The 19,703-nt window shown below is 40.4% G+C and overlaps 1 protein-coding gene across 5 annotated transcripts in view; it reads left to right on the forward strand.

Annotated features, from left to right (window-relative positions):
- Window positions 1–19,703, forward strand: part of LOC108885088 (dipeptidyl aminopeptidase-like protein 6) — a 178,952-nt gene that overhangs the window by 74,216 nt on the left and 85,033 nt on the right. The window contains exon 1 of one of the 5 annotated variants that reach the window (XM_018679277.2): window positions 18,326–18,649. The exons of the other annotated variants lie outside the window; for them this stretch is intronic. Coding sequence (XP_018534793.1) covers window positions 18,593–18,649 — 57 coding nt within the window. The 5' untranslated portion in view covers window positions 18,326–18,592. Of the gene's footprint in view, window positions 1–18,325; window positions 18,650–19,703 lie in introns of those variants that run through there. 5 annotated transcript variants of the gene reach the window in all.

The following is a 19,703-nucleotide window of genomic DNA, read 5'->3' on the forward strand; positions in this document are numbered from 1 at the left end:
CCACCCCTTTCTCTTGAGATCCAAGAGAAATAAAGAACTTTTCAGATATACTGTAGCTTTAGATGAAGAGAATGCTCTAGTTTTTTTTATTTTTTATTTTTTTTTATCAGAGTGCAGATAGTAATATAATTCATATAAACAATGTATTCAGTAGATGATCCAAGATATACTGATTTGCAATTCCAACTTGTTTTTCACAATTTTTCCCCCCAAATGTATGCATTTTATGCATGGTTGCTCTCTGTAATTTAACCATAGCAGAATGCCGAGCAGTCTGTCTTGTACCTTGTCTTGTCTTTTTTCATCAGCTTGTGAAACAGGAACAATACATTTTTCCTCATTTATCAATTCCTCCCCACACCCTCCACCTCCCCTCTTTTCCTCTCTTTCTCCATAACTCTCCTCATCTTTTGTTGAAGCTGTGGAGCTGACAGGAAGGTATTGTGTGTCTGATGATGGCAGGGGATCTGTGGCGAATGCCATTGCAGTATGACTTTGGATTCTTCCTTTTTTTTTTCAGAAGAACCAACATATGGTTGTACAAATTGAAGCCATGTGCATCACTGGAATCTCATAAAACTAACCTAAAATAAATAATGCTGCTGCAACAGTTAAGTAATTAATTGACTTGTCAATTAGCAGAAAATTAGCAGCTGTTTAATTGCAAAACTGTCATTTAATGGGACACATCATAGATTTTACACATGATTATCAGTTAACAGATCATGGCAAATACTACAAAACTGTTCAGTATCTTTTGATCTGAACTTGATCCCTACTAAAAGTCATATCTGGTGTTTTACTGCACAACACAAATGTATAAAACTTCTTTACCACTCTTATAGCTGAAACATCCATCATGCTTTAGCTGTAAAGGTTATAGGGTGTTGTCCTTCCTCCTTTTTGAGCCAGAGGGCCATAACTCAGCTGGTATCTGTCTCAGAATTAATGTGTACAGGTAATTTATGAGCAACTTAGACAAGGTGCTTTATAGCCTCATACAGTATTTATATACACTGTATGTTCAACCTCACTCTGAAGATATGGTCAGATAAGGAAACCCAAGCCATATGTCAGAGTCCGTGGGTATTGATGGAGCTGTAATGAGGAGCAGACCTTTTAAGATTTCACCCTTGGCTTGATTATTGGAATCTTTCCCTGTAAGCACTTTGAATTAGAGTCCAGGCTTTAAAATGTACTTGTGATTTTACCGTTTTCCATTGACTCCCACTTATTGCTGTTGTGAGACTAATGTGTTGCCTAGCTGATTTTGGGTGATCTTTAATGGAACAAAATGTGAAATACAGTAAATGGACAAATCCTAGCTGGTATTCAGATACGTCCCACACTAGCAAAAACAAGCTACTTCCTAAAAAAGCCCTTGACAAAGACTATGTCTACTTAAAGTACATTTAGCATACTGTGCATTTCCTCAGCACTAATTCTCAGCACAACGAGTCATGTCTTACTCACCCCCTGCTGTTCTGTCTTGTTTTTTCCCAGAAAACCTAATCTCATTTACTCATTCCAATAGCTTCTACTTAGCTGCTCTTTTTTTCTTTGTTAAGCTAATGTCAATTAAAATCAACACTTTTCGCTGATGTTTCATATTAAAAGTATACTAGGAAAGGAAACCGTTACACTGAAGCTGATGGAATGGAAGTGTTTCACTGAGAGTAGACTAATATTAAACCAGAAACATAGCAAAGTAGAACTGGAATTAGGTGACTGTCTTTGTATTTTTATTCTGTTAGAAAGTTCTTACATCCATGACTTTATAAACTTTCCAGTGAAGTAGATTCATTTCTTAAAAGTAAATTAATTTGCGTTCACTTAGCCCTGGAAGTGACACCATAATGAGAACTAACTTGAATGTGACTCCATTGTGCTGTGTGCAGGTCTGAGACACAGGTTCTGCTGGTGTGCTCTGTTGAGAGTGATATTGCAGTGTCAAATGTTAGATGAGGCAGATGTCTGAGTGAAGAATAGGATCAGCGCAACCCCCTTTATTATTCATGAGCTGGAGACTCTGGTCACTGCAGAGAAATTTATTAGAGGGCAACTTCTTCAGCCTTTGAGCAGAGCAGGCAAGAGCCATTCGGGCTGTGAATATTGCCTAGATATTAAAAAAATGGAAGCCTTGTGTATTTATGCAAAATGCAGGTAATAAGAACATTTACTCCAAGCCAGTATAAGTCCTTTTACATCTGAATCATTTATATTTGAACATGTATTGCTCAACTTCAGTGATTTTCTTTAAAATCTGAATAGCATAATTTGAAATTTAATTCATGAGTTTGGAACTGAATTCTGAAGTTCAAGCTGAATGTAGTATTATGAAATGTAATTTATTTGGTGTATTTGATCCTCATTGAAAATTCAACTCTCTGTTTACTTCTTCATTCAGTTCTCAAAATTCTAATTTAGTCCATAAAAGTTTCAAATAGCTACCAGCCTTCAGAGAAGGTCTGCTTATGTGCTTCTCAAGGCTTCCTCCATTTTTATTCTCCTGCTCAAGATTTTTCTTGAGGAAAGTGCTGTTGTGTATATAAACATGATGGTTATCATTATATTTCAGAATAGGTCAAAGTTGAACATGGAAGTATGTTAATAATGGACAGTTTGCATAACAATTTGAGTGCTCACCTTCATTTTCGTTGTCATGTCCCGAGTTTAGGAAGTGATGTTGGTGAGTCGACTGTGATCATAACCAACATGGATGTTTGACAAAGCTGCAAAAATAAGATGCAGGTTATGAAAAAAGGAAATATCCTTTGAGGTTTTTGATACTCATATGCTTTTTTCCCCTGCTTTTTGTTAAAGCACTAATGAGATCTTTTGTGAACATGCCATGATAATGAGTGTGACTTTCATTCTCCCTCTGTCTACTAATAACCGCTTTTGATCACTGCATGTTGATCATCATATGGTTCATTTCAAAAAAATTAATTTCCTTCACTGGCTGTATTTCTAGGATGTGGGATGCTCTTGTGAGTGGGTATTGTGCTTTATTGTTATTCATAACACACACACACACACACACACACAGTGAGAGCAGCACAAGATGTGGACATCAGAAATAGATGAATACTTCCCAATTCTGCTGCTACGCTCTCATTAGGCATTGTGTGCTAGCACGGATTTCAAGTATCTACACCGCAGTAATCAGTGTAGATTATAAGATTTAGCAACAGCATTGTTAATATTTAATGAGCACCAAAGAACACATTGGTTTTATACTAATCTAAAATTGTTTGACCCACTGTGGTGTACCACCACACTAAGACTTAAATCCCCTCTTTGTATGCATGGCCAGGCTAACTTACAAGAGAGACCTTTTATGTTGTAATCAAATATTTATGTTATAATGGTTTAGATGACAAGGCCTCTTTCATTCTGCAATGTTAATGGCACATTTGTCTGTTCCCCGGCCTCTGTTGTATGAAAATTAGACAAGCTGTACAAACTTAGAGAACATATTGTGGGGCAGCGAACGACACTCCAAAATGTCTAGTTTACAATGACTACACTGTGGCTTGATGGGAACAATATTATGAAAGGGGACTTCAGCAGAGCTTGGTAAACAACACCGCCTGCCTGTTCTGATCTGTGCAAAAACCACAAAGTATTTGATGTAGATGGCTGTGGTTTTGAATCAAACTCCACTGGCTCCCTGTGCTCATGTCAAAGCTCTGTCATCAAATGTCAGCATCCTCTGGAGTGAAGTGGGTGTTTGGTACAGATCGAAGCTCTGTAGGGGTTTGTTTGGACTAATTTGAGCTCGCTCTGAGAGGTGCTTCTGAGTGCATCAGCATCTGACTGAAAAACTTTGAGTGTTTTTTGCTTCAATGCCTGAATTGGATTCAATTAATCAAATATTCCACTGAAAATAGTTCCTCTGTCATCCCCTGTGGGCTTGCAAGATGGCTTAGTAAAAATTTGTAGCTTGGTCCTTCACAGAGGGACAGAAGCTGCAGTCATAGTTACAATGGACAATAGTCACTCTGAGTCACAGCAAAAAAATGTTAAAACACTCATAGAAAAATATCAGCTGTTCCCACACCATCACTCACTTCTCCATATGTTCCAAACAACTGTCATTTTGTCAGATGAATTTCTACATAGACCACATCAGATGGATCATTAGAGCTAATGAGTATGAATAACTGCTTGCGTGAACCCAACTAGTTTATGTTGTGGAGAAACAATATTCAGAACATACTGAACAAAACAGGTATCTTAATAGTTTTTAATGCATCTCTCAGGTGTTCTGAGCAGGTTGTCCTGGCTAAATAAGCATCTGTGACTTTGGCTTCTAGCTGAAATACATATGTTAGTCTTTTGGTATGTGGTCATAGTAGGAAGTTGATTTAGAGAATATGTATAAAACTGCTTTTCAATACCAGAAAGAAAAACAAAACAAAATTTGAACACTTATAAATGAGTTTCTTGTGTTGCTGAGGTCTGGGAACAACCTCCATCATCTACCATTCAGTTATGTTTAATAAAAGCCCATTATTAGCCTCATATGTTGGCAGACTGCTACAGCAGTTGAACCCCAGGCGTGAGCGTGTGGGCATGCGTGTTGTGAAGGCGTTAGGTCCCGGCTGCTCACTGTGCTGCAGCAGATAACAGCAGAATTAGTGAGGGCCGACAGCTGTAAAGGCCTGTTGATGAAACTGCTGAGAGGTGATAAGACGGCGACCTCAGATGGGCCGTATCAAACAGATGGAATGCAGGGGGAGGGCTGCCAATCCCAAACATTCCCCCCGTTGATAACAGGATGCAGCGGTTCATTGTTGAATGCTGCTGCTCTAATGGAAAGATGAGACAAAATGGATAGATTTGATGTTCTCTTTCACGTCAACCATGCTGTCTAAATAGAAATGAAGGTTATATGGTTATATTATATTTCTTATTTATTCAGACTGTCTTTTGTCATGTTATTGCATACGTGGTAAAGGTTTTTTTTTTTTTTTTTACCTCCAGTCTTTACTGAAAACTGTGTACACCAAGCATCAGTTGTCATCTAAGAACTAATCCACTACCTCTGTTTACTCTAGGAATCTATTTCCCCTCTGATCCTCTAGCACAGCTGCAGCCTGAGCGTTGAGGGTATAATATGTATGATTGGCTCAGCGCCTTCCAACAACGCCATCGTGCACTCTCTCTTTGGCACCAATGGCTACTAATTATTGCCCTCCTGCTGTAGCTTTGCATCTATTTGATGGAGAGGGGTAGAGGGGGAGTGGTAGATGGACTTCCTCTCTCAGCAGTGTCACTGAATCAACCCGCAAAACCTGGCAGATTATTTCTTCTCAAATCTACACTTGGCTTCACTTGGAAAGAGGATTTTTTTTTATGATTACAGTATCACAGCTGCCTAATGGCATTTTCACAATTATATAAATGATAAGTTGTCATTGTCAAGGGCAAACAAGGAGGAAGTCTTTCCAGCCAGGCTCAGGGACAGTTGTGTATCTGGCTTGTAAGTGTGAACAATTAAAGTATTTTTGTCTCTGTGATGTAAATAGATGCCATATTTCCATGGACAAATTTTCTGGGCACAGTCATATAAAAGCCCCCACCCCCATCCCCCCACCCCCGTTGTAGCTGTTTTGTGTTTTTGTAATCATTTTACATCTCTCTGTGGTCATTTTGCTTGTGTTTCTAGCCATTTTCTGTCTCTTTGTAGTTGCCTTATATATCATGTACTTGTTGTTAGTCTTTTTGGTGTCATTTTACATGTTTGTCATCATTTTGCATTTATTTGTAGTTGTTTTGAGTCTCTTTGTAGTTGTTTTACATCTGTTTGTGTTTTGCATCTCTTCATAGTTGTTTTGAGTCTCTTTGTGGTTATTTGTATCTCTTTGTAATCACCTTGCATCAGTTTGTAATTGTTTTAAGTTTCTTTGTGGGCTCTCTGTGTTTGTGTTCATTTTGTATCTCTTCCAGTTGACTTTATAGCAGGAAGTATTAATCGTCCCTTTAGACAGAGGCTCTGTGGTCCATTTAGTGAACCATCCATGCATATTTTCACTACGTCAGCCCAGGTGCTCCTTTTAGCTTGTACCTCTCCGTACTCCCTTTGGATTTGCAAGATGGGGTATCAGGTGAGGCATTAAATCAGGATTTATTTGAATGTTAATTCCATTGTAGGAACTGATGCTAAAAGCGGATACGCATGGAAGTTTATATTTCACTCATTGTTCGGGTACCAAATCATTCTGCTGAGCAGAGGAAGCAATAGCAAGACGGTATGAGTATAATTTAATGAAAGCACAGCAGCATCAAATCTGAACCCTCCGTGTGATAAATAAAACACAAGAACAGTGTAATCTTTTTCATCTACCCCCAGCCATTTCTCTGTATTGTCGATGGAAAGCATTTACTGTATCTGAGGGTTTGTCTGTCCTCCCCTGATGCCTGCGTCTTCACTCAAACAGCTTGTATTTCTGCTCAGCAGGAAGCAGCTGAGTCTCACAGGTCCTCATTGACACTTTGATCAGCCGACCATGTGCTGTTTTGATTTCCCTTTGATTTGACAGTCTGAGTTCACCATTTCCCCCGTGCTACAAGCATACCTTACTTGCTGACACGCGCTGTGCATTGGTATTTTCAGATTGTCACTCTTAGAAGATGGTGGGCAGAGGCGTCCAAATGCAGCTGGAGTTGTCATTTTAGTTTCAAATACTAGTTTCTGATTTATGACTGTCATTTTTTTCCCCCCTGAAAGCTCAGACCTGCCAGACTGTGATGTGTGAACTGTACTGTGTCACTCCATCAACAGGCCTGACACACAGCAAGAAATAGCAGAAAAAAAATGCCTCAACTAATTGTTTTTCTGTGGTGTTAATTCACTTGGAGGGAATTGGATTCATTGGAAAGACTTGCTGGTCACTGTAATCATTCTTCCCATCAGTACTGTCTGAAAAGAGATCCCTCCCTAATATTGTACCAACATGAGAGATGGAGAACACAACCTACAGTCCAACATTGTTCAACTGTTCAACATTTGCGCACTAGACCTGTTTCCTGTTGCATAAAGAACTGCTTTGAGCTCTGTTTTGTATTCCTGATGCAAGAGGAGAATGATACAGGTTAACAACGGGAAAACAACACAGTCTGTTGCATCTTCTCTTTAACATTCAGGATGTTGATCTCTCTTTGCAAGGCTTATGCTTTCTGAGTTTTCCATTAACGTTTTACTTTTACCAATCTTTATGCAACAGTATACAATAAGATTTTGGATAATAATGTGCTTCCAGCTTTGTAGCGTGGGGAAGGCTTGTTACAGTTTCAACATGACCACACACACAGAGGGAGATGATTCTCCCAGTTTGGTGTGGAAGAACTTGACTGGTCTGTTCTGACTGTGAGCATCAGTGTTGGACCTCACTAATGCTTTTGAGGCTGAAGGAGCAAATCCTTGCAGCCAGGTTCCCAGAATCTTGTGGAAAGAGTGGTGCCTGTTATAGCAGCAGATTAATGACCATTGTTTTGGAATGAGATGTTTAACCATCACCAGTTGAGGAGTGTTTGCATGTCCACGTACTTTTGGCCCATGTTTTGTTTTTATGCTTGTGTTGTTTATAGTACTTTGTCCTCCTGAAATGCTTTACTCACAGTTGCAGATTGATCCAGAATGATGGAAAACCTACTCTGAATAGAGAGAAAGTTTGAAGAAAAAAATATTGGCTCATACAGTATCTCTCTTTTTGTATTTTATGGACCCTTTCTAAGACCATAAACTCTCTTTGCTTAATTGAAAACTCTGCCCATGAATTAACTGCATTTGCCCTGACTGTGGAAGAACCTGATAATAGGCCATAGTTTATTTTTTCCTCTCCTGTTATTAGTCTTTCATTCTATCATCAGCTTTCCAGATGCCAGACTTTGTCCCTGTCCTTAACAGACTCACCCTTCGCTCCGCAGAGCCCTGCCCGCCAGGCCTGATATTTGTCGCAGAATGCATTTGCTCACGAATCAGTTTCAAGTAAATTAGGTAGGTTTTGCCCTGGCCAATCGGAAATCCTTTGGCAGCTTGTGTCCCTTGCTGGGGGAACAGTGGAAGGTCAAGTCATCCACCCCAGGCAATCAAGCAACTGGCCTGTTGCTTGATAGGAGGACAAGTACTGGCAGAGAGAGAGACAGACAGAGACAGAGAGGTGGCTCCTGGCAGTCACAGATACTCTCTCCTTTACCGCTTCAACTGTGTTCTCTCCAGCTGCAAACAAAGCAGGACATTATGTTCAATTATACTAGGCAACTATACAGCAATTAACCATCAGAGCAAACATGCCTTCACATAGATCTTATCCAGCAGCCTGTGCTGCCGACTGAGCGGGTGTTCAGTCATAAGTTTGGCTGTAAAGCCTCCATTAAAAGTTAATGTTTAGACTTGTCTGTCTGACACTGGAGTTTTGCTTCTATTTATTTGGAAAATATACAGATAATATCAGAGCTCATTTTCATGCCTTCAGAGAGACCATTTCCTGTCATTCATTTTTGTTCAGAATGAAAAACAATCTCAGTTTGTGTTATTGTCGCATAAATTATTGTCACATAAATGCAATTTTCTCAGGTCTTTGTTGTTGGTGTTCTGATAGTTTAACAGGAATACCCAGTAAAACTTCTTTGGACTTAAAGGAACATTATAATGGGAACTCCAGAGCCACTGTAGCTATTGTGTAGCTGATGTGCACCTCTACTATACACACTGTGATTGGTCAACTTTGGCTGCTTGTGTTTTCTCCTACAGTTTTTGATGCCTGTGGAGATTGTTGATAGATACCTTTACCCTCTCAGTAACACACATTTAGCAGAGACATTCCCGTTGCAAAACTCCAGCTCAACACAATTGTCGCTCTCTCCTAAAGCAGCTATTTGTAAGTTTTGCTATTACCACATAGTCAACATTAGCATAAACAGCTGTTTACTTACCCATCAGACACTGACTTGGAACATCTGTGCCTATGACATTTGACTCAACAAATACTTTAAAAAGTAATATCTGGATAAACAGCAAAGTCACAAATGTGCAGTGAATCTGCAGTAAACAACAGTCATGTAACATGCTGTAATCACAGTTCAACAAGGTAAAAGTTTCAGCTAAAACTTTTAATTTGTACTTTCTCAGTACATTGATCAACTTTTCCTGGCACCAACAAGATTTGTACCGCTTTTCCTTCATTTTGTTTTATTTCCTGTAATATTATGCATCAGCTGTTTTCCATCAGCCTTTGTTTTTTTTCTCTTTGCAATGAACCTGTCAGTTCGACACCAAATGCCACGTAGCCAGACCTTTGTTTTGTCAGGTTCACAGAGGTCTAGAGATAATGAGCTGTTGGAAATCCTTGGGCAACCATTTTGTGCTTTGAGTTTGAAAATAGCTCTTCCTCCTCTGAAACAGCACCTGTGGTTTGGGGGTTGTTTTTTTCTCTCATTTTAATGATATGTATAGCAACAACCCACTTCATCTCCACTTTTTTGTTACTGTGCTTTGTGCTTGAATTTCGCCAGACCTCCTTGAACTTGCCAAAACAAAGATTCAGGCTATAGGGAATTGGTCGGACATCACAAACACACCCTCACAGACATCACTCTTAAGATGTAAATGTCATGATTATTAATAATGATTTATTTATTTTTATTTCTTTATAGAATCTTTCTGATCTTCACTAATCATTCTGTCTGTGTGCACTGGTCTTTTCTGGTATTCAGCTCAAGACGTTATGGCAGAGGGCTTTTCAGTTTTCACTGCTCAACATCTACAGCACAGGGTTCTCCATAAGAAAAATCTCATCTGAATTCACCTGTGCACACAAATTCTTACCATCCGCACTTTCTAATCAACTCCATTCAGGCAAAGTCCTTGTTATTAAAACTCACGTCATTACTGTTATGCAGAGGGCTTTGACATTGAATCAGAAAAGCTTGATAAAAGAGGTGATTTTGATAACGAATCTCCGCCGTCGAGGTTATTTGGTTTGTCTTTGTGAGAATCCACCCTCCTTACCCAGTTGCTTATCTTCTGTCTTAGGAGACAGGGAGTTTTAATGAGTTATTTTATTGCCTGCTTCGAGGAAGGATCCCCCTGCTAGCAATCTCACCTTTAATATTTCAAATCATCCTCACCTCATCCTCAAACAAAAGAATACTCCACGGGTACGAGCCACATATCTGGAATACTTTTACTTCTATAATTACCTCTTAAATCAGCTCGTGATCTTGGCTGATTTGTCCCATCGCAAAAGCTCCAGACAAGTTATTTGACGTTTTGACGCTTGCCTCTGGGACACAGGCAGAAATCTGTTTGCCTTTACTTTCAGACCCTCACTTCCTTGCTGATGTTTTGTTGCTCTGCTGCATTATTTTGAAGTGAAACAACAGGACACGCGCGGTATATCACGGTGAGGGTGGCTTTTGTTAGTTCTGCTACTCGGGGGGATGTGTCAAGTAGAATATGGATACCAGCTCCTGTAAAAGAAGATCCAATTACACTGTTTCCCTCACCAGGCATCACCAAACCCCCCTCATCTGCAGGAGCCAATGTAGCATGCTTTTTATTCGTCTCTCCACAGCCCCGGCACACACTGTACATACGTCAAACACCACTTTAGTGTGGTGTATGTCCGTAAAGTCTCTGTATTCAAATGTCCCCTGTGGCACCAGTGTCCTACCTGTCAGAAACCTTGCACCATAACCGTCTATTCTTCTCCTGGGCTGGGTTAGAAAACACCCCACCGTGCTCCACTTCTATCTCTGCACCACCATGCACTGCTTGGCACTATTAGAAACCCAAGGGCACGGGTAGCACAGCACAGAGGCTCTAGCAGTGACAAATTCACAACAAAGCTTTTTTTTCTGTGAGGAATGAAACTACTATGGAGGTTGAAGGAATGAGAGGCGAGTGGGGGAGTGAGACCAAGTGAGTGAGGGAGGAAGAGAGAGAGACCTGGTATGATGAAAGAACATGTGGCCCACTGTGACAAATGTTCTCTCGACTTGTGATTTATCACGGTGTAGAGACTGAGAGAGCAGCACATCCAGCAGCTACAGCTCAACCAATGTAGTTGTGGATAATACAGATGCCTTCTCATAAAGAGTATGAGAAAGAGTATCAATTTTTTGCTTTTGCATGTGATGTTTTATGTATTCGTCTTTTTTTAAATTGAGCTTCACACACTGTACTTTAAAGCCATAAGGAGCCAGAGCATGATTGTAGTTTACCATGAGTCGTTTTAGGGAAAACAGGCATTACGGTATCATAATACTTCTGTGAAACAAAGAAGATGCTTACTCTGTTTGGAGACACAGTTCTATTTCTCATTCAGGCAGAAGAACAAAACTGCTGTAGTGCACAGTTTGGTCACTTGCTGTTTATTGAATAAGCTTTAATAGAGCACAGTGTCATAACACTAGACCAGTTGCATCTAATTAAGAGGCAGGTTGTGTATTTTCTTTGTTTATGCTTTCTCTGTGTTCATTATATTACTGAATGTTACATTCCAAATTCTTTTTTTTTCTTCATAGATACTGAAAATTAAGTAAATTTGTTGTGAGGAAACGGCATAGCTTAGACCAGTGGCTCCCCAGCTTTTTTAGCTGGTGATGCCTTTAAGGTGCTATATGTACATTTTATAGCCAACGAGAGCATGAGCAGCTGTTTACTTACCAGTCTAGAAGAAACGTTGTGAGTTCAGCATCAAACTTCATTCCTTTACTTGGCAAGAACTGTCTCTAGCAGTGGAAAGCAATCACTGCTATTCTGCTGAAGTTAGCATGCTAATCAGCTGCCACCAATCCAGCTTGCCCGTCTTGCCACTCACCGATAGCAACTCACTGTAGCATTCCGGCTGCCTTGAAGCAGCAGCACTAACAGTGGCTGAAGCTCTTGGCAAGTGACCATCACCGTCAATCGCTTTCACCAAGAGACTGTGCTCAGCAGCAGAGAAATTTTACAAGTATTCCCTTTAGAATGAAGCAATCTTTACTTGCAACTCCTCACAACTGGTTGCTTATGTCTAAGTGTTATGACCAATTAAACTAAGCTTTTATTAGAGGTGCAATTATCCAAGAGTAGAGGAAAAAAGGCATAACATGGCGCAGCAGAGACATGTTTTCTGCTGCCCCTATAGACTTAATCATCTTGTGACCCTTTAGATTAGTCTTGCAACTGCTTTTGCAATCAAATGTATTTTGTAGAAACTGAAAAAAAAGTTTTTCAGAAAGATAAGAAAGCATATTATCATACCATTAATATCTGATTCAGAACAGCATGTTCGTTCAAGAGGGTTGTGTTGCCCTTTCTTTTCTTCCTCCTCTGCTTTGCTTTCTTGTACCTGCTCAATTACTGCATCACTGGGAACAAACAGTCCCCTCTTGACACTGCAGAAAATTACACAGCATATTCAAGTTGTTGCTCATTACTGTCATTTCTCTGCCACTCTAAATGCATTTATAGTCAGTCCATACTACTGGGTACTGGGTTCTCTCCAGGTTACTACTCTGGCTTCCTCCCACCAGCTTTGGTTAATTGGTGACTCCAAATTGCGTGATGGACTGGCGATCTGTGCAGGGTGTACCTGGCTTCTCACCTCCAGCACTCCCACGACCCTTAACAGATAAGTGGTATAGATAATGGGTGGATGGATGGATTTACTTTTGATACTTTAAGTATATTTTGCTGATAATATTTCTTTATAATAGTATTACGTCCTACTCCTTTGGTAGGTTGTGCAGTTTGTATCATTTTCTGCTGCTCTTTGGATCAAAATTTTAAAAAATCTCTCAAATATCACTTTTCGAGAGACCTTCACCAAGGCCATAATTCATTATTTACAAAAAGATATTATGAAGAAACTGTCATATAAAAGGGAATTCTTACCAGCCATATCAATTTATAATAATTATAGGACCCAAATGACATTTGATGCCTATTCAAGGATCATTTCCTCATGCTTCAGTACTCTCCATCTTCAAAAGGGGGGAAAAGACCATTGTGCTGGTATTTTTCTGTCCAGGTTGACTCTTCTCGCTGAAAGCAGTCCAGGATGTGGAGGTGAAATGCACCGCTGGAGCTGTCCATTAAGTGGTGCTGAAATCTATTTCAGCACAGTGAGGCTTTTGATGGTGTCTGGATCAGTATGGGGGGAGGTGTCCTTTACCTGTTGCTGAAATGTGTAGTATGCCAGCCTTTTATCGAGGCCTTAAATGTGTTAGCAGGTGCTGTTTGGAAGAAGTGCTATTATTGCAGGAAGTCTCAGTCCTTGGAGGAATGATACCCTGCTGAATCAGCCACTCATCGTCTTCTCAAAGAGTGTGTGACATGGTATTATTTGTCGTGCCTTCTATGATTGCTCTGATTTTTCGTTTTGGTTTTGGATATGTGCGATCCACTGATGATATTGTTTTTCAAATGGGTTTGGGGATTATTTCAAAAAGCTATTCAGAGTCAGATCAGTTTTTGAAGCGTATTATGAAATAAAAAAACACAAAGCACTGACTTAAAGCAATCCTGAACAAACCCCATTTAGTGCATGAAGCAGCTGCTGTTGTCATGACAACGGAGCCTTTCAAAAACAAGATGATGTCCACGTGACACCTGTTAAGAATATGTCATTAGCATTTATTAACTCAGGGAGAAAAACTACATTGTGCAGGAGTAAAACTTCAACAATGACATGTAAATACACAGAGGCTTTTTACTTTAGTTGCATCTGAAGCAAGAAGTACCACAAATGCATCCAGAAGCTATCTGTTTTTACAGCCTCAGAAGTCTTCTATTGGAGGACCTGAATGGCTTCTGCTTTTATTCCTGAGCTTCAGTCTTAGGCTCCAGCAGGGAGGACATACTGTCCACAATGAGTATGCTAATGAGGAAAAGGCTGGAAACTCATTCATCGCCACCAGACATGCTCATCATCTTGGTGCTGGAAACACAGGCATGGTTGTGGAATCTGGATCTGTTGACATTTCATGGCTGAGTGGTGTGAAGGCTGATGAGTCACACCTGGCATAAAGCGCTGTATGCCAGGCAAGAGAAGAAACTGCATCCTGATGCATTCGCTCTCTGTCAGAATGATGGGTCCGAGCTGTATTTATTTAAGGGCCTCACGTAGAGTGTTCGCAGGGGAGAGGGAGTCACGAGGTAGAGATGGAAAAACAATTACTTTTTTCCAATATCCTGGCACTTGCCGTCATGTGTCAGACAAATAAGAGTGGAAAAATTGAGGCACATATGTCTATGACACACCACCTGCTGGGAAGCAGAGTCTTAGAATGTGAATCCCAGACCTTTGGTCTTGCTCTGTGTCAGTGCCAGAGTAATCACTTATCCATTGTCGACCTCTCTCTGGGCTGATATTGGTCTTATTTTGTGAGCAAGCTTCCTCCATCATATACTATACGGGATGTGTCCGAATGAAAATTTACGTTCCGAGAAATAACACTGCAGCCCACAAGGAAGCAGATACCTCCTCAAAGTATTTAATCAAAACAAGTCATGGGGTTTTACAGCGCTGAACAACTTTTGTTTTTGAAACATCCCATTACACTTGTTCCCCTGGCTATTCTACGCACTGGGGGCTTGGTGCATTGTAGGGTTTGATTTTGGAATTAATGTAACACTGATAGATGGCTTTGGCCATATGCAATGACAGGATATGTTCTAGGAGACTGGAGCTGGCTATAACTTATATTTTTTTTAGATTCCATTTTCTTCTCAAATGGGTGTGTTGGGACACATTTTATGGATGTGGATATGTGCATGCATATACTTGAAACCAAATAGGGAGCCTATTTTATGTGGGTGAAAACAAAAACCACCATACTTTGTGCAATCATATATTTAACCAGCTAAGGCTATATATTTTTTCTCAGAGTATACTGCACTGCTTTGCTCTGCATGGGTGCAATTTCTGAGTTCCTAGGATTTTGAAAAGAGACTTAATCAAAAACACACCAGATTTCCATGTAATGTGCATGATCCCTCTCGTACCCAGTGGTGTTAGCTGGGATTTAACGCTTTAGTTCTCCAAATATCTCAATTAAAAAAGCTGTACAGCCAGAGCGCCCGTGGAAACAACTGTTTGCTTTACATAAACTAAAAGCCTTGGGCAGCCTTTGCATTCGTTTGTGCTTCTAGCAATCTAGAAATTAAATAGAAAAAAGAAAACAGAATTGGAGTCAGTCTGTGCAAATATATATATATATATATATATATATGTGTGTGTGTTCTAGTGGCTTTCAGACCAGAAGCCTCTCCCTTTTCACCTCATCCTCTCAGGTTGAAATGATCAGAGGAGCCTGTTTTTCTAGGCTTCCACTCGGTTGGATTTTTGAATCTTATCCATTTTCTCTGTGTTTTTAGCATATGGAGTATATTTTTGAAAGCATTCACAAGCACCTCTGTGAGTCAGTCACTACATCCCACGGATGTATTTGAGCAACTCAAATATAAATACCAGAGTCAGAATTTTTGCAGGATTAATTGAAGATGCCACTTTAACTGTAGCAATTAGTTTTATCTACATAATCATCACCCTATGGCCACGATTATGTTTCCAGTAATTACAAAGCTATAATCAATGCCAAAATAATGCATTGGTGTATAGTATTTTAAGATTGTGGCAGGTATTGATTATGTTGAAGTTTTAATTAGGCAAAAGGGCCTCCAATTCATCAGGCTGGCTTCTAGCTTGGCATTGGCAGTGAAATGATGAGGCAGAAGTGAGCGGATGGCTCCATTTGTTCAGGCAGGTTGGCACCGTCAGTCACTTAATTCGTGACTTTCCAGGAATGTGTATTTAAACAGAGCCACCCTCAGGAGCATTCATCACCGCCGTCTCTTTTCCATTTGTCAACATCAGAGACATGAGGTTTGTACACTCACTCTGTAACACAGCCACAATAAGGTGCTTATTGTGTTCTCGGCTGCCGCGGCCTGACCACATAGCATCCGTCATCAGCCAATAGGGCTTTGGCCCAGAGTGGTCGTCATTAGTTTGGAGCTGATTGATTGGCTGTTGAGAAGTCGTTTCAGTTTCATACATCATCCTCTTGATGGTAAATACAGGCTGAGTTTGTTGGAGAGGGCTGCTAATGTAGTTTTGAGCCACAAGTGCAGCGGCTGGGGCTGTGAAGCACCGGGTGGGCTTTCATTCTTCTTCATACATCACAAATAGCAGCACAGCTGTTTTGGTGGCTTTATTTGTGGGGAATTAAAATGCAAAAGATTTCTTCAAATAAAAACTTTGCATTTTTAACATTTTCAGAGAGACCAGTTGAAGAACATTACCTACAAATAGACCACAGTGCAATGCAGCACTGGTTTTTGTTATTGCAGATCCACTGTCAATACAATAACTTGTGAAATACAAGGTCCTCTTTGATGGGTTTTTTGCCACAATAGCAGCATGGCTCAAGAAATATTGGTTGGTTAGTCCAACACTTTGTTCATTTATGTTCCCCAGAGGATGAAGCCTCTCACTAAGTTTTCCTCCAGCACCACCATGAGGTCAATGCCTTAATAACTCTTGGATTGGATATATTGATAGGATTACCTCTGTGCGTAAATACAGCCTCACCAAGACCATAGCATAGCTGTAGATTCTTATGTTGCGTTCATGACACGGAAAAAATATATACATTTCAATGAATGAATGGGCAGAACTATTTGCTAGGAAACTGACTCGATGTCATAACACCTATCATAGCATCCCCTGTCATGACTGATAGGGGCAGTAATATTACAAACACCATTTAATTACTTTTAACAAGCCATTTGCTATTGTGCATGATATATTTACATTCTTAATATATTAGTGAGTTAGCCCACATTGTAGGTCTTGCTCAACCACAGCAAGCAGCTGTAAAAACTTATTAATGTGTTTCAGTTCAAATGCATGTTCTTTGCAATTCAGAAGTTCCCATTCAGAAGTTTCAGAGTTCACTGTTGTCTTGAATTGCGCATTAGTCAGGCTGACTAAGCAGATGTGGCAAATGTAGCCACTGCTCCCATTCAACTCTCACTTTTCTCAAGCTCCTTGCTCCTTTGCATTTACAACACAGAGAAACCTCTTCCTCTGGGGACCATCATTCATGCATATGTAGAAAATTGGCCAACAACACTGAGACTCAAAGGGCAAGGTTGTGTCAAAGTAAATCACAGAACTGCACTTTGGCACAAAATGACACATTAATTTCTCATCCAAGGATATTCCACAGTGGATTTTTTTCCTTTGAGAGTATCTTTTTTGAAGGACGGCACCTTTTTTCTGCTCGTTGTGCTCCAGTGGTCACATGAAGCAACACTGCAGACGTTCATTTGGGATTCTGAGGTAATTGACTTCACCCAGCTGCCACCTGATTTTAATTAACGGCGTGGTACATTCGGCTACAAACCTGCAATATAAAGAGTCAAACTGGAGACGAAGGTATTAATTAACATTAAGTACATCTCAGAACAAATCAAAGCAAGTCATTTCCGCGCAGTGTTTAACAGGGGTTGTACAACAGGTACGGCTTAATTGAACAAGCCCATGAAAAGAAGTTTGGTTCTTATCGCCAGACATAGACAACATGACAGGTTTCTTTCAATACTGCTGCAGTCAACTGAATATGCTAATTATATTTCAGTCTCCAAGATTTAGTCTAAATCTCAGCTTGACTAAACTTTATAGCAACTACTTCATCCCCTGGATCATAACTTTTTACAGCCACTCATGTCTTTAACATTATTTCAAACATTCTCACCATTGACTCTCAGTGTTATTACATCTGCTGCTCCTGTGTGAGTATTAATCCTGTTACAGTACATTCAAGCCACTTAGTGTTTCAGCACTACTACTAGTAATGCATCAGTACAGCAGAGCATTAATGTTTTCTTCCTTATTACAGCCAGAACGTTATCTAATGCAGAAACTGTTATGTGCATGCTGCAGGAATACTGGGAGAGAAAAAATTCACGATCTTTGCTGCTTTAATTTTTACTCACCCAGTTTGTGATACTGAGTTTGAATTAATGAGCTTGAGTTTTATTTTGTAATAAATAAGAATAAACTGTGAGGATCATAAATTGTTATACTGTGTGTGTTAGAATGTCCTGTCTGGTTGCAAATGAATATTTTATTAGGTTATATTCCTCATGAATTCAGCATTAAAGTTTCAGTGCTTAATTTCAATGTGCATTTTTAATTGATAGCCACTCTAGTTGACTTGCAAACCAAGCATGCGTGTGTGGGCGCACGCGCCTGTGGAATATTGAATGGCGCACACAGAGTCCCGCATCAAGCGTTTAAAGAAGGGATGCGCGGCTTCTCTCTCTCTCTCTCTCTCTCTGCTGTCTCCTCCTCCTCTCTTTCTCTTCCACTGAGAATCTTTTTCCTTTTCTCATCTTGAGCAGCGCGTCCCTCTTCCACCACTTGTTATTTCACACCTTGGCCGCTGCAAACGCAGCCGTACAGGCGCCGTGAATAGACCGTCTCTGCTGCTGCTGCTCCTGCTGCACCGGTGTATTTTCAGTTTTCAATATTTGCATTTTTTCACCTCCTGCCGGGGAAACAACAGTTTCTCCCAGCTTTAGGGAATCATGACCACTGCGAAGGAAGGCAATGCACCGTCGAAAGCGTCTCAACAGCAAGACCAGGTACCGATGAGCTTTACTCTCACCCTTCTTTGCCCTGGCCTATTAATATCAACATTAACCTGTGTCTCCCTGCTTTGGTTCGCCAACATTGAATAGAATTTACACGAAGCGCTGCGGTGACTTTTCTGACCGTTTGCTGGTGTGCTGGGGGGGGGGGGGGGGGGATCATTTGGTACCCAGTGTTAGAATTAGACTCGGAGTCAATTGGAAGTGATACCCGGCGCTGTGCTGTCACTTCATCACGACGGGGGTGGAGGGGTTTACAGCCTCGTGCCTCGGTTGTGATCATCATCAGTGTTATTATGCAGTGATCATTATGCAGTGACTTTACGCACGGGAGACAACGAGCAGTTTGTGTTTTCCATTACAACCAGTGCGCGTCACCTTGCGGCAGGGACACGCAAATCAGCTCAATTAGCCCAAGTTGAATCTGACTGAGCGTGTGGAAAGGCCTGCAAAAGTGCGACCGCCGGTTCATATCAACAGTTTTCATCGTATTTAAACCATCATGTCATGCTCCTGCTTTGATAAAGCGTTTTAAATCTTCTGGGCGCTTGAGGAAAGCCCGAGTTTTCTCACCAATCCTGAAGGATGAGAACACTGTTGCATTCTCTGTGTGGTGCAGGGTCTGCTCTGTTTTTCTTTTCAACCTCGTAACTGTCAGTCAGTAGTGATGGAGCATCTGTTGACCCGCCTCCATAGAGGTACAAGTGCCTCACAGACTAAATGATGGAGGAAACAATGGCGTTTGTTTTGGAATATCAGTATTTTATGTTCTGAAAAAAGCACAGCTCATTTTCTATTGTGCTTTGTTAATGTCAGGGTTGACAAACAATGCACCTCCTCCCACAGTAGAGAGACGTAAATTTGAACAATAATGCAATGACTGTCATTATTGCATGGCCTCCCACAGACATTGAAAGTCTTGAAAGTTTATGGATTTGAAGGAAAATAAATGTAACTTTGTAAAACCTTTAAAAATGGCACTTTTTCAAATTCGTAGCAACGTAGTAATAATTCAACAAGCACTCTGTTTGTACCAGATACGATTTCT

The sequence above is a fragment of the Lates calcarifer genome, linkage group LG24, assembly GCF_001640805.2.
Source record: "Lates calcarifer isolate ASB-BC8 linkage group LG24, TLL_Latcal_v3, whole genome shotgun sequence".
NCBI lineage: Eukaryota > Metazoa > Chordata > Actinopteri > Centropomidae > Lates > Lates calcarifer.